The sequence below is a fragment of the Macaca mulatta genome, chromosome X (assembly GCF_049350105.2).
Source record: "Macaca mulatta isolate MMU2019108-1 chromosome X, T2T-MMU8v2.0, whole genome shotgun sequence".
NCBI classification, from domain to species: domain Eukaryota; kingdom Metazoa; phylum Chordata; class Mammalia; order Primates; family Cercopithecidae; genus Macaca; species Macaca mulatta.
This window is the reverse complement of record NC_133426.1, coordinates 137,114,146-137,137,469: the sequence shown is the minus strand read 5'-3', so window position 1 is coordinate 137,137,469 and position 23,324 is coordinate 137,114,146. Positions and strand designations below refer to the sequence as shown.

Sequence of the window (23,324 nt, the reverse complement as noted above, 5' to 3'; positions counted from 1 at the left end):
CTTTTCCACTTCAGAGAATTTTAGGCATGATCTATGTGACTTGAAACCTGTAAGAGCCCTCTTTTATAGTGGATACAAGTTAGGTTTTAATTCCAAGTCAAATGAGTGAATCTGGATGATAGGATTTGATGTGTTCCTGAAAAACTCTGGTAAAATTCTCATTTTAAAGACGAGAAAATTAAGGTCCAGAAAGTAGTCATGCTGTACATTCTTCTTAGATTACTCAAAGACTTAGCCACCACCAACTAAAAAGTAAAGACTTTTAAATCACTTTAAAAGACCAATTTATTTAAAACAGTGACTCTGGAGACATGTAGACATTGCTTAATCAGACTGCTTTCCCATTAGTTTTGATTCTTGTTCCCCTTGTTTGACTCTCAGCCATTTTGTTAATTTAACATTAATTGCTCTGCCTGGTCTCCTGTCTTAGTAGCTCAAATCCAGTCTTTCTCATTTTCTGAGTATAGATGATTTTATTGGATGAATGCTGGTGTCCCATTGATCTTATTGGTAACACCAATCCAGCTCTAATGGTATGAATTTTCCCTTCTTCTTGTGCTCTCAGCTCAGCAAGATACTGCTAATCCTACTTTCCAAATAGGTTTCCTTCACCAGACATGTTTGTACCTCATAGCCTAAGGGATTCACACATGTAAGAAATTGGTTTTGACTTTCTTTAAGGGAAAAGCAGAAAATCTAGAGTCCAGAATAGAGGCACAGAAATAATGGTACATTTTGAAAAACTGGAAAGGCTGAAAGCATTGGTAAGATGCCAGGTCCAAGACTTGCCTATTTGCACAACACCAAACAAATCAGTTTAAGTTTAAAAAAAAAAATGAATTTAATGGGTGTGTGACCCTCAAGAGAAGCAAAAACTGAGCATCAACATAAAGTCTATATCTAAGTAATAAAGTGAAAAGCTGCTATAAGGGGAGGCTGATTGCTTGTTATATGTCTGCACTGAAAAAGGGGCAAGAGGCAGGAAGTTCAAATTGCAGTGAAAGAAATTTCCATTTGACATAAGGGTTTCTAGCCAGAGAAGGATGTGAAGCCCTTGAATAGATCCAAATGGGCTCTCCCTCTCTGGAGCCTTTAAGAACAGAATGCGTAAGTGGCTATCTTGGGGAGCTGAACCAGAAGCTTTGGAAGAGCTGTGCTCTTAACTATCTTAACTAATCACAGAATAACTCCTAACTAGCTGCAGAAATCTACATGGAGGGTTCTTCAGGCAAGAGAAAAAAGGATATGGAGAAATATAGCAATAAAATAAATCGCATCAAAATAAATTGTGACTGGGACTGAGTGGAAGGCCTGGGGCTGTGGATTGAACACAGGAGTGATACTGTAAAAGGTTGAAGATGTACATGTTTGTGTCTAAAGAATGACCCACTTAACTCTTCCCTGAGGCTCCTCCCAACACTGTAATTCCATGGATCCAAGGTAAAGTTACTGTCAAATTCGAGTTAAAATCAGGATTCAACTTTGCTTTTCCTCATTAAAACACAGGACTATAGAATTCTGAAGTTCCCTCACTAATTCATGTTTTTTTTTCTCTCTCTCCCCTCTGCCCCCTGCCCCCCTTCTCTCTCTCTCTCTCTCTCTCTCTCTCACACACACACACACACACACACACACACACACACACACACAGTCAGAGAGGGTAAGAGATTTGCAATACATGAAAGCTATATATCAGTGCAGAAAACTTTTTTCAAGGAAACATTTCTCTTTCTGAAAATTCATCATAGACCACAACCAATCTGACTGCATTGATCCTTCCATTCTTCCTGTTTGTCTGCCTGCCTACTGCCTGTGTGTGCACGTGTGTGTATGTGTGGCTCCTCATCCTCATCAATTCATTTACCCACCACTGCCAAAAACCATGATGCCCTCTTTGCCAGCATGTTGGGAAAATAGATCAAAATGTGGTTACCTTTGTTGGTTATAAAAATATATTTTTTTCAGATGATTCCAAATTCTCAGAAGCTGTACAGACCTTGCTCACTTGGATAGAGCGAGGAGAGGTCAACCGTCGTAGCGCCAACAACTTCTACTCCATGATCCAGTCAGCCAACAGCCATGTCCGCCGCCTGGTGAACGAGAAAGCTGCCCATGAGAAAGATATGGAAGAAGCAAAGGAGAAGTTCAAGCAGGCCCTTTCTGGAATTCTCATTCAATGTGAGTGGAACTTAGAGTTCTGCTGGAATGAGGATAAGTCACTTCACTTAGTTACTTGCTCTCTATGGGAGCCCAGGTCTCCAGAGCCATCCTGTGTTAAGGCTCAAGGCTCCCTTTTTCACTGCCTTGTGCTCTCCTTGTATTGCCAAATGCCCATGCTCCAGTTTCACAGGAGACATGTGGGCACCTGCTAGCTTCATTTTCTCTGGTATATCTACTTCAACTCCTTAGAAACAGTGATCCTGAAGCCACATCCTGTACTTCTACAGCCCTGGGCCTCAGTAGAGGACTGGGTATTTTATTGCTAAAGTTACAATGTAGCATCAACATTTTAAAGCTGCTTTTCTTCAGATTTGCATAATTATCATCATGTAATATGCCTTCTAGAAACTCCATTTCAAAGATCAATGTAATTATATTTCCCAAGGTGATTGGATAAAACTCAAATTTTCTACTTCTACATTTTTGATTTAGTTTACTTTCTTCTGCTACCTTTGCTGGATGTCATAGACACTGGGACAAGGTGAGAAACTACCAAAATGGCCATTTTCAAAAAGAAGTTCTGCTCCAAACCTATCTAAGGTCTCTGAAATGAGCCAGATCAGATAAATTATCAAGTAATTTTTTGTTTACCGCATTATAAAATTATACACTCTTATTTTTTCAGTAAGAAAGAGTATTCACCTTAAGAGTAAGGGTACAGTTTTATGATTTTGCTTTTAAACAATTATAGTCCACTCTTTCCAAACTTGACTTCCCTGTACTTGACTCATACATAATTGTGATTAAGGGGGAATTGTTCCATTTGCCGCTTGTATTTTGAAAGTATATATGAGCATAAAATCCAGGAGGCAAAAGCACATGTCTTTAGGACTTGAAAATAAATTTTTAAAAAGAGAGAGCAGCACACATCATGGGAATATAAATCCTTAAGTCATTAGAAGACAGGGTGCAAACAGGGGTGTAAAGAGAAAAAAATAATACCTCTGGATTTTCTTGCTGTGAACACCCAACCAGAAAGGGGCTCTTGTCCTGCTTTTCTTTTCCCAAAAGAGTCATGTCTAAGCTTCCCCTCTCTTGAAGTGTGATTAGGATAAAGTCGAAGAACATCTGCACACATTTTCCCGTTTGACATTTTAAGAGACCTTGAAAAATACTCTCCAGGACCACACTTACACAGTATCCTTCCCTAAAATTTGTATTTCTCCAGTCAACGAGTCTATCTTGGTAGACTTAAAAAAGATCCACTCCATCTTAGGTTTTGATTTGATGCTTCTAGTTAAACATACCTCAGAATAGTAAAAGCATGAATTCTGTTGAAGCAAAGCATCCAAGTGTGTGTCAGAGTGCTATGAAAGGAGCCAGGGGTAGAATGTTTCTGGTACGGTTTGCCATTTTCTTCCATGCCGTGTGGAGTCACTAGTACTAAACTAAAGACAAGTACTAAATTAAAGTGCATTTGCTGTGACTCTTCCTCTCCTGCCTCCATGAATTCACACTGCCTGTATTAAAACTCTAGTTGTTACCATTTTACCCCAAGCCTCTGGTGTTCCCTTTTGCCTTTCTGTATGTTGATGTCTTTTCCTTTGCGTCCCCTTTAAAATCAAAGTACCCCAACACACGTAGCCTTTTCCAAGCACAACCACAGCTTAGTATAGTGTCATAACGAGAAGATACAACAAGCCTGATGCTTCTCTTTTATTTCATTTCTTTTCTCCTCTCTTTTTCCATCCCTGGATGATACCCTGGCCTGATCCAACTGCTGATTTGATGCTGCAGTTGAGCAGATAGTGGCTGTGTACCATTCTGCCTCCAAGCAGAAGGCATGGGACCACTTCACAAAAGCCCAGCGGAAGAACATCAGCGTGTGGTGCAAACAAGCTGAGGTTGGTAACTTTTTATTCTGGTAGCCCCTCAGGGGGACAGTTTCTTTCTTTAACAAGTTACTGATTTGGAGTTTAGCCAGAATTAAATAGTGCCAAGCTCCCATGGTCACAACAAGGCCCTAATGAAACACTAAGACATGTTCTATAGCCTGTCACTGTGTCCAGACCACCTGCTGTCAAAAGGGTAATAAATGTGCATGTGCTGTGGTGAATGCATTCTGCTGGTTGGAAACCTTAGCAGTGAAAATGTAGCTGGGATGATTATAAGTTTACTTCTCTAAGCGAGCTAGTCTTGGGTACAACAGTAATTACTGACCTGCGCTTCTAGTGTTAGTAATATTAGGGCTGTCTTACATTTTTTAGAGTGTCTTGACAGTGAAGGACGGAAGCTGCCTGGTGTTACATTGGATCTTTGAAATTTCTGAGCTTTTATCAAACTCATTTAGTCATCTTTATAGGTGGAAGCTTTAAAGGTAACAGGACTCTGATCTTAGGTTAAGGTTGGCACACACCTCTCTGCTTATACTCAAGTGACATTTTTAGCATAACAATAGAATAAATGTGATGTGATTAGGTTGCTATTCTTTTTTTTTTTTTTTTTTTTTTTTTTTTTTTTTGAGATGGAGTCTCGCTCTGTCGCCCAGGCTGGAGTGCAGTGGCCGGATCTCAGCTCACTGCAAGCTCCGCCTCCCGGGTTTATGCCATTCTCCTGCCTCAGCCTCCCGAGTAGCTGGGACTACAGGTGCCCGCCACCTCGCCCGGCTAGTTTTTTGTATTTTTTAGTAGAGACAGAGTTTCACTGTGTTAGCCAGGATGGTCTCGATCTCCTGACCTCGTGATCCGCCCGTCTCGGCCTCCCAAAGTGCTGGGATTACAGGCTTGAGCCACCGCGCCCAGCCTAAGTTGCTATTCTGAATCAAAGATTAAAAACTGAGATGGGAGATTTCACTGATCTGCCATTGCAAATCCTGTTACATATGCCTCAAGTCCCTATTCCTATGGGCAACTTCCTTACCAAGCCCTAATATTTTCAATTTATATATGCAGCAGCTTTTTCAACTACATTTCTGGTCCTCTTTGCCAGCCTGGTAGCAGTCCCGTTATATCTATCAATGTAAATTGTCATATTCCTTAACTTTTAAATAGCATTTACAAGATATTTACATTTATAAAGTGCTTTCACATTGGTTATCTCACCTGTGTGAGCCTCACAATAGACAAGGTGGAGTGAAAAATGTATTGAACTAAGAGCCAGACATGAATTCAAATCTCAGCTCTGACATGTTAGCGCTGTGTGACTGAGCAAGTTATTCAGCCTTTCTCAGTCTCTGTTTCTTCACCTGTAAATTCGAGACAATAATGAAACCAGTCTTATATGATTAGATGAGTTAGGAAATGTGTAAACAGTTTGAAAAATAGAAATCGTATTACTTCAGTTTTTATTAACAACTTCATAAGGGATAGTGAGTAGGTATAGAATTCATGTTTTACCTGCAGGAAAACTGAAACATAAAAATGTTAAGTAATTTACACAAAATTACAAAGCTAGCAAATGGACTAGAAATTATTCTCCTCACTGTGAGCTCTGGTGCAAAATGCTTTGTGGTCTTGAGCTAGTCATTTAACCTTTGTGGCTCTTTTGTTTCTTAACCTATAAAATAAAGATAGTAATTTCTCTCTGTCCTTCACTAGAATATATGAGATATGTTTGTGTGAGAACAATTTGAAAACCATGAAAAGCTTTTAGGAAAAAATAAGCCAAATCCTGTTTATAAACTGATAGTATCTGAGCCATCAATTCTGGCACAGCAAAGGGATCTGGGAGTCACTAGAAAGAAATCCCTGAAGACATCCATCCACTGGGTGGGTGGAGTCATAAAAAGCCAATAGCATTTTTACTTGTTTTTTTAAAGAATTAGGGGAATAAAGAAAACAATTATCTTACTGTAGCACAAAGTGGTTTTAGAATCCTAGGGCTGCCTTCTGTTGTTCACCTTCAACAAACAAAATTCAACTTTGTGATTCAAATGTTTACTGATCACTTTCTGCATCTCAAGCACTATGACAGGCAACATAGAATGAAATTATCTTTGCCCTCAGGGAGGTAGAAGGGTAATGAAAGTGATCAAGAGGAGAAGGGGAGTTTCACACGCTAAATTTAAAATATCCAGTCTTCAGAAGAATAAAAGTTGAGAGAAAAATGCTCAATAAGTCTTATGATTGTAGAAAAGCAGAATAGGCATTAAGTTTCTACCTTCCCTTTGATACACATACACTTCTAACTTCTCTTTGGGTTAGAAGAAGTTGGCTGAATGGCCCCACCCTTTAAAGAAAGCCTTGACAGTACAACGTTGCCTTTTTGCAGGAGGAAGGAAGCCTCTGGTTGGAATGCTGATTTGCCTAGGTCACAACACCACCTTTTTTTTTTTTTTTTTTTTTTTTTTTGGAGACGGAGTCTCACCCTGTCACCCAGGCTGGAGTGCAGTGGCGCGATCTCAGCTCACTGCAACTTCCGCCTCTCGGGTTCAAGCAATTCTTCTGCCTCAGCCTCCCGAGTAGCTGAGACTACAGACACACGCCGCCACGCCCGGCTAATCTTTTGTATTTTAGTAGAGATGGGGTTTCACCATGTTGCCAAGGCTGTTCTCGAACTCCTGAGCTCAGGCAATCTGCCCACCTCGGCCTCCCAAAGTGCTAGGATTACAGGCGTGAGCCACCTTGCCCAGCCGTCACAACACTTTTGTAAACTATGTGGCCATAAAATATTACCCATCAATCATATTCATCAAGGGTCTGTGTAGTTATTAGATTGATACAAAAGTAATTGCAGTTTCTGCCATTAATATTTCAAGCCTACTTATTTAGTGGATATATACTTGAGTTTAATTAGACTCACAGTAGAGATAGCTGTACCAGAGAGCTGGACACTCCTTAGGACCTATAGAGAACTGAGATATTTGCACCCTATTACCCAATATTGTAACAGAACTTCCTTGGCAGAGTGGCGATGATAAAGTACATGACCAGCATGACTTTCCAGGAGCTACATGTTTCATGTTGTGCCTTGTAGACTGTAGAAACCCCAAAACCTCCTTCCTGCTTGTTTGATTGAATTAAATTAAGGTCCACCTTGAATATCTCAAATTTTGTTCAATACTACAACAGCTGAAAGTGGGACATAGCTCATAACCTTTCTCTGGTATTGCATTCCCTAAGCCTAAAAGATCTCTTTCACTTTATATTGGTGCCTCTTTAAGTCAGAGTTTGTTTTTGTTTTTATTTTTGTCCTTGTTTTTTTTTTTTTTTTTTTTAACCTCTGCAAACTTTTACTTGATAGCAGGCAACTGTGAGGACTGAAAGCAGGTATCCTGTGGGAAATAAACCGTCTTCTTAAATTGTGGCTGCCTCTTAACACCCCTTGAAAATCAGAACATCTCAAAAACTTAAATCAACTAGGCTGGCTTATTTTTGACCTAGGCATCCAAGCTACATAGAACTCATAAGCCAAGGGTTTCATCAAAGTGAAAGTTTCTGACGTTCAAGCTTCTTACCGGTTGCGTCTGAGAACAAGTCAGCCAATGACCTCCTCATGTCACAAAGTACCTGTTATTTGTCGTCCTTCTACCAGCAGCCAACACGGTCTTACTCTGCTGAGAGAAAGGATGTAGCGTATGAAGGAAAAGTTTCCACCTTTGGGGAGCTTAGACACTGACTTTGGTAGTGTATGTCAAGCAGACTAGTTTGCTAATGAGTCTTTTTCATTGCTTTATGTTCCTGATTTATTTGTGTGTGAAGTCCCTGCTAATACAACTGAAAAGGGTATTAGGAGAAGGCTGAATGAAGTCCCTCCGCTTACTAAAATTCGGTGTCTATAGTGACTTTACTGGCAGTTCTATGTGTTGTGGGAACTCTTTTTCTACAGAATCACTTAAAACCTATGTGTTTCCCTCTAGCTGGCCTAGATTAGAAGCTAAAGCTTTGATAATGTGTAAAAACTGGAGCCATAACAGTAAGCCCTAGGAGATGCCCTCTTACATCCTTCCTTAGATGCAGTTTTACACCACTGGGCTAGAGGAAAAGGGACTTGATGATTACTAGTATTCTTGTAGAATGAAATACTGTGATTGCTAAAATAACTTTCTTTATAGAATTACAGGCCTACCATTCCAAACTCTGAAGAACTGTTTGCAGATAGATATTCAAATAATCCACATACCCTTGGTTTAGGACCCATCTGCACTAACACCAGCTATTGGCCTTCAGCCCTCAAAAAACATACTAACACAATTTGGATCAACCTAATTTGTATTTCTACTATGTATCGTGCAATAGACATTAATTAAGAACCTGAGTTTGTACTTTGCTTCATTATATTAAATGATATCTCAGAATCAAATTTCTACATAAGTGTAGAAGCTATCTCCCTGTCCTCTGCTTCTTTCCATTCCCTTGTCTGATCCCTTCTTCACCAATCTTCCTCTTAATGTTGAAAGTCTTAGGCTGGGCATGGTGGCTCATGCCTGTAATCCCAGTACTTTGGGAGGCTGACACAGGCAGATTGCTTGAGCTCAGGAGTTCGAGACCAGCTTGGGCAACATGGTAAAACCCCATCTCTACAAAAAATACAAAACTTAGCTGGGTGTGGTGGCCCATGCCTGTGTTCCCAGCTACTTGAGAGGCTGAGGTGGGAGGATCACTTGAACTCAGGAGGTCGAGGCTGTAGTGAACACCACTGCACTCCAGCCTGGGCAACAGAGCAAGACCCTGTTAAAAAAATAAAAGAAACTCTGGCTAAGTAGAATTTTGTTATACATTTAATAAGAAACTGATTTTTCTAGTAATCATGTTCCTATCATAAAACATGAATAAGATTAATTTAAATCCACATAAATTTTTGTGAAACTATAGTTAATTAATATGTAATGATTTATGATTTGCTTACTTTATGATAAATCAAAAATGTCAGCTGGTACAGAAGTGGTTCTTCTCATGCATTTTCCTGTCTCAGATTTCAGTTTTATTCCACATGAAAGTACATTGTCCCCCATTATAGAGTAGTGTGTGAATTTCTAAGCTTCAGAAAAAGTTATTGTTAGATCACACTCAGTCATTATAATGTGTTTCCAGAAATCACTAACAGTTCACTGTTGAAATGAAAAATATCACAAATCTACTGTGGGCAGGAGAATGGTATAAAAACTTTAGGAGGGCTATCTTACCTTTTTTGTTGTAGTCTATCAGTGATGTGACCGAGTCAATTTCAGGAAGAGATTTACAAATGCAAATTGCTGAAAAATGTTTCTGCATGCTATTGCCATTCTTTTGGTTTCAGCACTGGATTCAAAATGCCGGGATGGGAAATGGGGCAAATCCAGGAGACAGCTATTTCCTTTGCTGTCTGCTCTTCAGTGGTCAGAGTTTTTCCCCTGCCTGCACCTATGTCCAAACTAGGTAGAATGCCTTCCTCATGTTCATGTCACTTTTTAGCCCTTCACTCTGAAGGTATTTGTTAGGATTTCCTTCCCAAAGTAGAGCTTTTCTGATCCAACCGGAGAATACAGAAGACAAGTAGCTCAGACGTCAAGTGCTTTAAGGGAAAGATTTTCGAAGAATTAAAACCTCACTCCTTATTTTTGGGAGTACTGTCGCTTACTAAATGTTCCCCATAAGCTTACTTTAGTATAGTACCCCATAACCTCTGCTGTTCTCTTTACCTTTTATCCCATTCGTGTGATATAGTATTAGGTATTTATAGAAGAATAATGATATAATACTGAGCTTCTTTGTAGCTAGAAAGGATTGTCTAGTGGGAAGGTGGTTCTGAGCTCAGCCAGTTTGCCTGCCTGACTGAACAACCTAGGAAAACATACCTCTTAGTTTTTCTTACCCTTATTTTATTATCAGTTAAAGCAACTGGTGATTTTTATTCCTGAAGTACTTTGAAACATTTAAGTAAAATTTGTTCATAGGTCTGTTATATTTCCAGAGATTTTTGAAGATGTGAAAGACTTCTAGATAAACTGTATCACATTATTTTTTAACTTTTTATGTTTCTAAGAAGAGATTACACTTGTTTGCCCAGCTGGAAGAAGAGAGATGTTTTGTGGATGCTGAAAACCTAGAGGACATGCCTTAGCTTTAGCTCTCAGATATTCCTGCCCTGGGACGTTTCCCTAGAAGGAACACATTTTACTCTTCTGAGAAACACAGTAACTTTCTCAGGGTTATGTGACGTGTTTATGAATCAAGAGTTGGTCTCTGCTTATACTCTCCAACAGTCTACATTTTTGTTAGGTAACTAGAAAGTCATGACTTTTCCTAATGCAGTAAGTTGTACAATATTCGAATTTGCCAATGTCAAACTTCATTGTAATCACCTTTCCAGTAACAGCTCTTTGATGATAACTGAAAATCAGACTCCTGAGATAGAATGAATTCTCAGAAATGAGAAATTCCTTTATCGTTCTCTGTGTAATAAGTTTGAATAAGACATATCAAATCTCTCTCTTGACATAGCCCTTTAAAGTTCATTTTTCTCAAGCAAGTCATTGTTTTATTCTATTTTAGGTAATGCCCCTGAAGCACATGGGGGAGTCTATGTTAGCATCTTCTTTTTCTATTCTTAACTATCAGTGATGATACTAAATAGCTCACTTTTTTAAAAAGAGTTTTTTATTTATTTTTAGTAAAAACTTAACTTGAGATAGAAATCATTATTTTTCCTGATAAAAGGAATAAAAAGGAGGATGTTGGTTGGGATAGTGACTAACTACACCATTAATTATTTTAAAATCCATTTGAAATATATATAATTCCCCTAAATGGAGGCAATTTTCACAGACAACTTTGGATATTTCCTGTGTACAACAGCCCAGTACAGGCTAATCCAAGCAAGGAATTCTCAGTTCAGTGCTGAGGAGCCTCTGACAGGCATTAGTTGGCCTCTAAATGATTGCAAGCTGCTTCAAAATGCACAGTTGTTGTGTTTACCTTTGTAAAGTGACTTTTCTCATGGGATCTTGATCATTTTCAGTGTTTTTCATGCCTTCCTGAAGGTCTGTGTTTATATCCGTTAGCACTTCCCTTCAGCCTAAAGAACTTTCTTCAGCATTTTCTATAGCATATTTCTATAGCGCAAATCTGTTGGTGATGAATTCTTGCATTTAATTTTGTCTGAAAGTATACCTCAGCTTTGTTCTTGAGAGAATTTGTCTCTGAATACAGAATTCTGAATAAATGGATATTTGTATTTCTTCATGAACTTTAAAGATATTATTTCACTGACTTCTGGCCTTAAATTGTTTCTGAAGGAAGTCAAAGTATTCAAATTGTTGTTCCCCTCTGTATAATGCATTGCTTTTCTCTGGCTGCTTTCCAGAGTTTATCTTTATCTTTAGCTTTCTGCTGTTTTAATATGATATACTTTTTTCACACATATCCTGCTTGGGGTTCACTGAGCTCTTTGAATATGTAGATTAATGTCTTTCATCAAATTTCAGAAATTGCCAACCCTTATTTCTTCAAATCTTTTAAAATTATTTTCTTTCTCCTCTTTTTCTGCAATTTTATTTACATGTATCTTAGATCTTTGTAATCTCACAAGGTCCCAAGGCTCTGTTTTTTAAAAATAGTTATCTTTCTCTGTTCTTCAGATTGGATATATTTGTTGTGCTCTCTCTTTAAGTTCTCTCATTATTCTGTCATCTCTATTCTACTTTTAGGCTCATCTGGTAATTTTTATTTCAGATACCATTTTCTAGCTGTAGAATCACCCAGATGTGGTAGTTACCAGACAAGATTATAAAGCAGCTATTACAACTATTCTCAGTGATGTAAAAGAAATATGCTCATAATGAATGTAAAGATAGGAAGTCTCAGCAGAGGAATATACATTTTTTTAAAGAATCCTTGTTTCTTTTTATTTCCAGGCAAAAGAATCCTTGGTTCTTTTTATTTTCAGACAAAAGAACTCTTGGCTCCTTTTAAATGTTTCTATTCCTCTGCTGAGATTTTCTATCTTTTCATTCATTATAAACATATTTTCTTTACATCATGAGCACAGTTATATTAATAACTGCCTTAGTTTCTTGTCTGCTAAATTACCACATCTAGGTGATTTCAGTGTTGGTCTCTCTGTTAATTGTCCTTTCTTTCGGAAGTGGGCCATCTCTTCCTAGTTTTCTATGTCAAGTAATTTTGGGCTTTTTCCTAGATATGACAGATATTATGTTGTGAAGACTCTGGATTACACTGTGTTCTTTCAAAGAATGTTGACTTTGTTTTTGTTTGTTTTAATGGTCAATTTACTTGGTTGGATTCAAGCTGGGAATTCTATCTCTTGGATGGCAGCTCAGTTGTCATTTCAGTTCTTTTAGCCTTAGCTGTGCTGTTGGGAATCTTCCTTATGCTGTCTTGGCTCAGGTATCATGCAGACATTTGAGCAGATCTTATATACAGAATTTAAAGTTCTTTCCCCCTGCCTCTATTGTCTCCTTTCTGGGATTCCCTTCTTGCTTTCCAGTGGCTATAACTGCCCTGAACTCTCCTTGAGTTATTTAGGCCATAAAGACTATGGGCTTTCTATTAGAAATTTAGCCATCTTATGAGGTGCTAACTCTGGTCTACCCTCAGACTAAATTGCCCTTTAAAACCTGAGAGACTCACCCTATGCTATTCCTTTCTTCCAAGTATCAGCTTCTCTTCAGAATGTGTCTGCTTTTGTTCACTCTCCAATGTCATCAAGTAGTTATAGGTTTTATTTTGTGTTTTGTCCAAAGATTATAGTTATTATCCATGGGAAGGTTGCTCTGGTAGAATATTACTCCTGAAAGCTCATCTTTGCTGTAACTTCTAAAACTACAAAAACTCAATAAGAGTTATGTTGAGTAAAACTATAAAAGGACAGACAAGAGGATGGCAAGCAGCAAAATTAAAGGGTCCAACATGGGGAGGTGAAAATGGCAGAACCCTTAAGGGAAAGTCCACAAATCCATGTAAGAGGTAAAATGTCTTTCATGGCCAAAAGTACTTTCTAATATGATAGGAATATACGAATCATAGACTCCTGGAGCCCTGGGTCTGGAAAGAAAGCCTAATGCAAGACAGAGCGTAACCAAGTCTGCTTTGTCTGATACTGTTTTACTTTCAACATACCTCTTTACCTTAAGAGTATTTGGAGGATTTTTTTCCTAATATGTCAAAAAAAAATGCTGCTTTATCTTATGCTTAACTCTGTTCATTTCCTCAACATTTTCAAGGAATTCCTACCTAAAAAGTATACCTTTTAACCTTAGGAAATTCGCAACATTCATAATGATGAATTAATGGGAATCAGGCGAGAAGAAGAAATGGAAATGTCCGATGATGAAATAGAAGAAACGACAGAAACAAAAGAAACTGAGGAATCAGGTAAAGATAATTCTGTTTTCTTTATTTAATAAACATGTACTTGCAGACATGATATTTTCAAACTTTTAATACCCAGTAAGGTACGGTCATCAACCCATCAGCCTGGATACCAGCTGGAAATAATTGGTGAGGCCATATATGTACACACTGGCTGAGTATCAGCCCTGTGGCTACAGGATTTTCTGTGGTTTTCACTTATACATACCTTGCATTGAAGTGCCTAATTAAAAGTGGACTTTCTTTTCCAAAAAGCAGTGGGTATTTAGGCAGCTCTAACCTAGTGTAGTCAGAACCTCACTGTGAGACAGAGGCCATGTTATAGGTCCTTAGTGGGACCCATAGGGCAAACTTTTTGAACAACTGATAATACCCTCCCCTTCAATTTCATAATAAACTATCTTGGATGGGAGAATTACCATTGCAGATAATAAAATAGCCAGAAGACTACTCTTTTTAGGCAAACCATTCCAGACAATCTTAGGAGTCAGATTATAGGAAGTTACAATGGAAAAGCCACTGGACCTAAAGTTGAAACACCTGAGTTCTAGTCCAAACTCTGTCCTTCTTGACCTAGGAGGAACTTCTTCCTCACTGAGCCTCAGCTTCCACAGTTGTAAGGAGTACATTATAAAAACCAGTTAACGGCCAGGCGCCGTGGCTCAGGCCTATAATCTCAGCACTTTGGGAGGCCGAGGCGGGTGGATCACCTGAGTTCAGGAGTTTGAGACCAGCCTGACCAAAACGGCGAAACCCCGTCTCTACTAAAAATACAAAAAATTAGCTGGGCGTGGTTGTGCATGCCTGTTATCCCAGCTACTCGGAAGGCTGAGGCAGAAGAATCCCTTGAACCTGGGAGGTGGACATTGCAGTGAGCAGAGGTCGCACCATTGCACTCCAGCCTGGGCAACAAGAGCAAAACTCCGCCTCAAAACAAACAAACATAAAAACATCTAACAGGGATTTTCTGATGGTTAAATGAGTTCATCCACTTATTTAATAACTATTACATGCTAAGCACTATGCTAGAGATTGGAGATATAGTTGTATACTGTTCCTAAGGTATGTGTGTGTATGTGTGTGTGTGTGTGTGTGTAAACAAGAGAGAGATTGTAATTCAAATCTGAATTTCCTGGTTCCAGTGCTTGTATAGTGAAGTCAGCAGCTCTATAGCCACTTGAGTGGTCTTAGAATTTTCACTCCATGAACAGAAACTCTGAAGGAAAGAAAAACACCAAGTCAGACTTTGAAAAAGGTATTCATTAGCTATTACATCTGAATTTTTTCTATTTTTGCCATATGTTTGAACCCTAAACATACAAACTGCTATCTATATTGAATAAACTCTTTGTAATCAGTGGTTATCTAGCATTTTCAGGATAGTTAACTAATTACTGCAAATAAATACTGTAAACTTATAGCCAAAGTAAACAGATAGTTAACTAATTACTGCAAATAAATACTGTAAACTTATAGCCAAAGTAAACAAAGAGTCGAATAAGAATTGAACTATTCAAATTATTTAAGTGCTTAGCTAGGATGTTTTATAGCTGATTAGTCTTTCACTTGTATGATTGTTTACACCTCAGTATCTACAGTATTGTACACAGTGTTTATCCAGTGTTGCCATGAAATAAATGCTACCGTAAGTTTGAGCATCCACTTGATAAATTGCTGAGTTTGTGGAGTTATTGGGGGAGGAGAGGGGTATATGGAAGATTCAGATTGAACACACTTACTAGAGTTATATAATTGCATTTTGCTTCTGTATCTCTTTTGAGTTAAAAGCTGTATTGGCTACTGCACAGAATCTTATTCGTTTAGAGACTGGAAACTCCCTGACAGATCATCTTATAGCTATTTTCTTTCCTGTTCCACATGCCAGGATGCTGCTTTGTCAAATAAAGCTATCTACAATAGACTTAATGGAGCTTACCAAATAGCTTTTCTCCCAGAAGGTTTCAATTCATTTTAATTCAAGGACTTTTGTGCATTTTTCTTCCCCTCGATTGTATCTAATTCTGTTATCTCGCTTCTATAGTACTCAACTGCAGAAATCCCGCTCAATGTGAGCCAGTGTAAAGGTCCTCAGTTTTTATCTAAAGCGGCTACATGTTTTAGCTATCATTTGGTTCCAATTAAAAGCTTAAGCAACTAGATCTCAGAGTTGTTTTTTTCCTCTGTCCATGCCACCAAACTTGAATTGTAGGAGCCTATGGCATGTTTCTGGTTAGATTTTACTTCCCAAAGAAAGTAAAACCAGCCTAGAAGTCTCAGTTATCTTTCCTTGGACTGCCACAAAATTTCTGTTATTTGAGAGACTCTGTATTAGCCAGCCCATATTTGTGATGCAGTACTTTAAATACTCTTGCCATGGAAGAAAGGACTGATGTACACAAAGCAATCTATTGAAGAGGGAGAATCACATCAAAGCAAATCATGATAGTGTAAAACTATTTCATTATCTTGTTAGCCATGATGGAAAGTACTGTACCCAGTAAACATAAGAAAAGCTGTTCCCTGTCAACACCCATCTTCTGCTCTCTTTACTTAGACTAGTGGTTCTCAGACTTGGTATACTGAAGAATCATTTGGGTTACCTTTACAAATTCAGATGTCTAAGCTGCAGAATCTGATCCAATAGGTCTGTAATAGGGTTGAGGAATCTGCATTTTATCAGCCATCCTAAATGATTTTGATGCTCGTGGTCTGGGAAGCACATTTGGAAAACATTGACTTAGACTAATTCTCCTTCATTGTTCTGGCCAAAGTTTTCTGTTCCCTTGATATTAATCTAATCTCATTCTTCCTCCCCCACCTTTTATTTTCCATTATTGCCACTTTAAGAGTTTGGCCAATTAATTAACAAGCACTATGTCCTATAAGCTGATGGAGATAGAGATATAAATATGTGTAAATCCACACAAAATTTTAGAAATACCACTTGCTGCTAACATGGAAGGTACTGATTAGAATGCAGCAAGGCAAGAGATATCAGGTGTGGGCCAGAGTTGTCACAGTCAGTGAAAAATTGATCAGGTCCTCGAAAGATGAACAGGTATAGATGATAGGAAGGAAGATAAGAAAGCATCTTGATGGTGGGGGGAAGGGAGGGAGTAAAAGGATCGGGGCTCAAAGAGGAAAATAAGCATGATGTATATAGGGGACAAAAGACTGAGTAGAGTAGATGGGTCCAAATTATGGAGGGCTATGTATGCCAACCTTAGACTTCGCATAGTAAGCAATATGCCACTGTAAGCACATCTTGTCCGTGGCACTAATATGATGAAAGCAACATGAATTATACATTTTAAGAGATAATCTTCAATTAAGAGAGTCTAACCAGATACTTTTACAGGAAGTGAGATGTAAAATGATGAGGGTGGGACCAGAGTGAAGGCAAGAGGAACTGAGACAAAAATGGTGGAAGAAAAGGAGGCAGTGGATTTAATGAGATTAAAGATGCTAGGAGTCATTTTCAAGGAATATACCTAAGTCTTTAGTGCCAGATTGGATATAGATGATTAAGAAAAGGAAAGAGCCAGGAATGAATCTGTGTTTTCTAGTCTGAGAGATTGGAGACCTGTTGGTTGTATTGGTTCACTAGAGATGTCATAACAAAGTACCACAAAGTGGGTTGCTTAAATGACAGAAATGTATTGTCTCACAGTTCTGGAAGCTAGAAATCTGAGATCAAGATTTCAGCAGGGTTAGCTCCTTGTGAGGGAGAATCTGTTCCATTCCTGTCTCCTAGTTTCTGGTCATTTTCCAGCAATCTTTGGTGTTCCTTGTCTGGTAGATGCATCATCCCAATTTCTGCCTTCATGTTTACATGGTGTTCTCCCTGTGTGCATGCCTGTTTCTATGTCCAAATTTCCTCTGTCAATAAGGATATCAATCATATCAAGTTAGGACCCACCATAATGACCTCATTGTAATTTGACTACCTCGTAAAGAACCTGTTTCCCAATAAACCAGATTCTGAGAGCTTCAACATATCTTTTTTGAGAGGACACAATTCAAACCATAACAGTAGAACTGACAGAAATGGACTGATGGATGGGTCTGATTTCCAGAATATGATGAGATGAACTGGAGATAGTAGATCATTGAGAAATGGGCAGAAGGGATTTGTATTCAAATTAGAGTTGAAGAAACTAGAAGGAATAGTAGATGGTAGTGAAGAGGTATTGACTGAAGCCCTGAGAAAATTATTAAAGGAGTATGAAAGGCAAGTGAAAGAAGAGCAAAAGGTTGAATATAGAATTGGGGGGGCTACCCACAATAAGGGAGAAGGAAAGAAAGAGGAGTTTGCAGAGGAGTTAGAAAAAAAGCAGTTCTGAGAGGGTGGAAGAAAACTAGAAACAAATTGGGTTGTGGAAACCAAGAAAAGCTTTTATAGAAGTAAGTAGTCATTGACATTAACAGATGTTACAAAGAAAATCGGAATTGAGAGAAACAGTGCTGGGCAAGAGCTATTTTAGTAGAGTGATAGAGGTAGGGCCAGAATATATGACATTAATAAAATAAAGTAAACAAAGACCGTAGGTCAAGAAGTTGGGTACTAAGCAAAAGGAAATATGGATATTACAAACGGCAACGAGAATCGATGAAGTTAAGGATTTTTGTTGTTGTTGTTGTTGTTGTTGTTGTTCAATAAAAAGGAAGGAGGCAATGGAGAGTATGAGATTGAAGATGCTAGAAAATAAAAGAGTACTTACGGAAGCGGAATATTTGAAAAAAAGAAAGGGAAAGGATCCATATTCAAGTGGCGTTTACTTTAGAGAGGGGAGAGCCCTCTTTCTCTGAGACAAGAGAGGGGAAGCTGAAAGTGTGTAGGTAGCCCAGTCTTCTCCATATACTAACAGATTGTTTATTAATCACAAAAATGATTTGTATATGAGACCACGAGGAGAAGGGAACTGATTTGGAATAAATGCTATGGGCAGTATGGAAGGAAGAAATCAGTGAGAGGTGAGAGATCCATCAGCAAGGGCCAACATGAGTGTGTATTGATCTAGTTGCCTAGCTCTACAACTTCCTATAAGAGTTCTCTGTGGCCCAGGATAAGAGAGAGTGGAGTCAAGTGACTGTGAGTTGGGGATTGGCATGGTAAGCCTGGCCAAAGGTTTTAAGGAAGCTGAAGCAATACAAGGCACTAAGGAGTTTGCACTGGGATCTATTCAGCCAGAAAGCAGCTAATGAACTAGCTTAGTGAAGTTGGCCACTCTGTGAGATTAAAGATCCCAGCAAGGAAAGAGAGCAGTCTTGGGGTGATGAGAGGCAGTGAGGAAAATGGCAGATGAGGATTCTATGTTTGAGGTGGGAATTTAGAGATCTAAGAGGGATAACAATGAGGTTCCAGGTGCATCCATGCTGGCAGAAGCCTGATTAGAATGGAGACAATAACCTGTAGAGGCAAAGGAAAGCAAGGCATTGTGAGGTCAGGAAACTCACTTGAGATTTTTTTACCTGAGCTGACCTGCAACCACCCCAATAGGTCTTATTCATATCATTTCCTGCCCTTTCTTCCCACTCTTTGTTCTTTTCAGCTTTTTCCCTTTGCAAATCTCTGCAACTCAAACTTTCTTATGAGCCTTGAGTGGAATGTTACCCATTCTTCCTTCTATAATTTTGTAACATTTTTGGCATCTCCTGTAATTAAGCTTTAAAAGGGTGGCTGACTCCCTGAATTTACTTCTACTAATTTTTTTTCTTGTTTTCTTTATACCATTGAAGAGACTCAGGCACTAATTTTTTAATGGCACAAAATCATTTTTGATCTTTTGTTGTACAGAAACATGTCTGGGATTTTGCTGTTAGTGGCTCCTCTAAAAAGAGGAGTTCACAGCTGCCTTCATACTTTCATATTGCCATGATGAACTGGCAGCCTTCAGATCTGAGGAACAATTGTCATAAAGAGAAACATTTTCCCCACATAGGAAATAGTCATAAAGGAGAAGCCAAGAACTAATGATGGCAGGATATGAATACATTCACTGTACTATGCTCTTTAGTATCGGGACTGATGGATTCACCTACTCAAACATATTATTAAAAGGTAATATTGAACTTTTCAATGTTCTGGCAATGTACAAAGAACTTCAACTTCAGAAATGGGCCCAATTAATATTAAGTCTGTGAAAGGAAAGACTTGGCGTCCTCATTAAAATGACAAAAAACCCTCATTTCAGAGAGTGGGAACTATATTTTGTAGGTAAGGTCCCCTCAGTAGCATTTCAGGCGATCGCATTTTCTTTTGCTTGGTGACAGGTCCACACTGAGAAGATTATTATCTGCTCCCACTTGGCTGCAGGTATCTATCACTGCTCATCAGCATGCCCTTTCCCCCAGGACAAAAGCAGTCTCTCCTCCTCATTTTCTCAGAGGGAAAATATTTTTACATTTAAACTGGAGAATACACTTCTAATCATTCTCCTAGATCTCTGCCCTTTTCTCTTCCATGTATCTCCATGTGACGTGTAGAACATGAGCATAATTACTGACCTGCAGTACAAGAAGAAATAAAAGGAGGAAAATGAAATATCACTATTTCATATTGAGCCGTGTGGACTGCCAGAGGACAAACATGCAAACCAAAGCAGAAATAAATAATTGTTAATCTGTAGGAGTCACTTGATTTACAGAGTAACCTGTGTACTATTCGGCCAAACTCCAGCTCAAGATACTGTCCTTGGTACTCACCCCACAAGCAAATCAAATATTTCTTCCTCTGTTTGGCAGATAGTTAGTATGCCTTTTTCTATAGAGTTTTGTATATAAAAATAATCTTCACTCTTAGCATCTTCTTTTGATGTTGTGGTTGTTAGTGCTTGTCTGATGAAAAGTATCCCAACCACTGGAAAAGATGGCAAGGATAGATATTATTTGGAGTGCTTGGAATCCAAAAGACACAAAATCTGCATAACAACAAGAATTAAAATTAATAATAAAACCAATCATAAAATGAGTATGTCATGCCAAAGATCTTTTTGTAAGTTTTTAAAACTAAAGTGCAAGGTTTAAAACTGCTGTATCAGGACCATTGCATGGCCATCCACAGAAAACAAATGTGGATGCTAAGAACACCTCAACAACACTGGTAGTAGAAGATATTTCTAACCAGAACCCTTCCTATCACATTGCCACTTTCTGCTTTGGATAGATAATCTGACCACAGCAGCCTACATCAGTACATACTAGTTTTAGGAAAACCCCCATGTTCAAGGAATTGAATTAAACCCAGCACCTCTCTAAAGGCAGCTTCCTTTTAGGAGCAGGGAATGTTTTCACACTAATAGAGGGGGTTTATATATATATATATATATATATATATATATATATGTCTTAGTCCATTTTATGTTGCTGTAAAGGAATACCTAAGACTGGGTAATCTATAAAGAAAAAAGGTTTATTTGACTCACAATTCTGAAGGCTGGAAAATTCAAGATTGAGTATTTACATCTGGTAAGAACCTCAGGCTGCTTCCACTCATGGCAGAAGGTAAAGGGGAGCCAGTGTAGGCAGAGATCATATGGTGAAAGAGGAAGCAAGAGGATAGGGGAGGTGTCAGGCTTTTTTATTTTGTTTTATTTTTGAAATGGAGTCTCGCACTGTCGCCAGGCTGGAGTGCTGTGGCGCGATCTTGGCTCACTGCAACCTCTGACTCCCTGGTTCGGGATTCTCCTGCCTCAGCCTCCCCAGTAGCTGGGATTACAGGCACACACCACCATGCCCAGCTAATTTTTGTATTTTTAGTAGAGATGGGGTTTCATGTTGGCCATAATGGTCTCAATCTCCTGACCTCGTGATCCACCCACCTCGGCCTCCCAAAGTGCTGGGATTACAAGCATGAACTGAGCCACCGAGCCCAGCCAGGCTCTTTTTAACAACTAATAGAGTGAGAATGCATCCCCCTCCCCAGGAAGGGCATTAATCTATTCATGAGGGATCCACCCTTATGACCTAAACACCTCCCACTAGGCTCAACACCACCACATTAGGGATCAAATTTCAATATGGGTTTTGCTGAGGAAAAATAAATCATAACCAAACCACAGCAATATTTCATCTTTGTAATGCACAAGTTCTTTCCATTCATTATTTAGAGGATGAATCTTCTCTTTGAAATTCCTTTAGATAAACCCTTCTTTCACCATTTATAGCTAATAATTTTTATGGTTTAATTTCTTTTTTTTTTTTTTTTTTTTGGAGACAGAGTTTCACTCTTGTTGCCCAGGCTGGAGTGCAATGGTGTAATCTCAGCTCACCGCAACCTCTGCCTCCTGGGTTCAAGGGATTCTCCTGCCTCACCCTCCCGAGCAGCTGGGATTACAGGCATGTGCCACCACAGCCAGCTAATTTTGTATTTTTAGTAGAGACAGGTTTCTCTGTGTTGGTCAGGCTGGTCTCAAACTCCTGACCTCGGGCCTCCCAAAGTTCTGGGATTACAGGCATGAGCCACTGCACCCGGCCAGTTTAATTTCTGTCACTTTTCTTTTACTTTCTTCTACCCAAAGTTCTTCCCTATAAGTAATTAAGAAAATTCATATCTTTGTCAAATTGCCTTTTAACTTTCTTATACATTTAATATACAAATTTTAAATTTGATCCATTTTTTATTTTTATTTTTTCGTGTCAGAGTTTGATTTAGTCCTGCTGCAAACACATGGAATCTGAAAAGTTTAATGCAAACGGAATAGATTTCTTGGGATCTAATATTTTTTAAATTGCCTGATAGCTTACCCTCTAAGAAAACTTATTTAAGAGAGGCAAATTATTTTGGGAAATGAGTACAAGAGGTAGTAGTAGGAAGTTAAGGAAAATCACCACTACATATTGCGGAAATGTATTGGAACGCAAATATGGCCCAAAGAAAAAGCTCCACTGAAAAAAAATGTTGAATTCTGACCGTAGAACTAGCACCCTGCTCCCAGGTCAATAATTTGAACAAAAAAAATAAAAAAGACCTTGCTCAATCCTGAGGTTAGTGAAGGAATATAGGAGAGTTGTGTGTTAATGTAACTCCTGAAATCAAAGAGCAGTACTATTCAAAGGGCATAATGTCTTGATCTCAGGATCAAATATTCTAGACCTTGAGTCGAAGAATCTGCATTACAGTAGAAAAATGGGGAGTGCTTTATGCATGTGGATTGAGGGCACACCAGCAACCTACATGTGCAGCATTCTCTAAGCCATAATGACCATTCTCATCTCCCACTCAGGGCAGGAATAAGACTCTTCTCTTGCAGCACTCTGATAAGTTGGGTTTCTTCTTCTTCTTTGCAAATAATAGGGAAACTAAACATTTATACCTATTGCACCCCCAAAGCTGAAAGCAATAAAGAATGAACACATACAGCAGGCTGTTAGATGCATCTCTGTTTAGGAATTGCCTCAACATTGGGTTTCTATTGACAGAACAGAGGAAGTTGCCTCTGACTTTCCTCAGGCTCCCATTGTACCCTGGCTTAGCAGCCCACAGTTAATTTTAAGTGGCAAAAGAAAATTCCTCCAGGATAAGAAGTTAGATTTCTACTAAAACAGTGTTCTCCATAGGGTATATGAGCACATTCAACTGTCACTAGAAAAGAACCTGAGGGCGGACACACGGTGCCTACTGCTAGAAATCTTGCAGTTAGATTAGAATGGAAGAGTGTCTGAGTTTTTAGGTAATTTTAGACGTCAGGATATGGCTGACAGGTTATGTTCAGGGCCTACGCTTGATACTCTCAAAATACAAACAAAAATAACTGCCTAGAGAGAACATCCACGTCCTAAAAGACAAAACATTTTATCTGGGTGAAGGGATGACTTAACTCATGAAACTTGAGAACACAGAACAAAAACAAAAAT

General features: G+C 38.7%; 1 protein-coding gene across 6 annotated transcripts in view; it reads left to right on the top strand.

Moving 5' to 3' along the window:
• ENOX2 (ecto-NOX disulfide-thiol exchanger 2) overlaps window positions 1-23,324 on the top strand; it is a 291,115-nt gene that overhangs the window by 242,945 nt on the left and 24,846 nt on the right. For all 6 annotated transcript variants that reach the window (XM_015128190.3, XM_077988108.1, XM_015128191.3 and 3 more), the window contains 3 exons: window positions 1,966-2,178; window positions 3,958-4,064; window positions 13,358-13,472. In XM_015128190.3, the coding sequence (XP_014983676.1) occupies window positions 1,966-2,178; window positions 3,958-4,064; window positions 13,358-13,472 (435 nt within the window). The remainder of the gene's footprint in view (window positions 1-1,965; window positions 2,179-3,957; window positions 4,065-13,357; window positions 13,473-23,324) is intronic.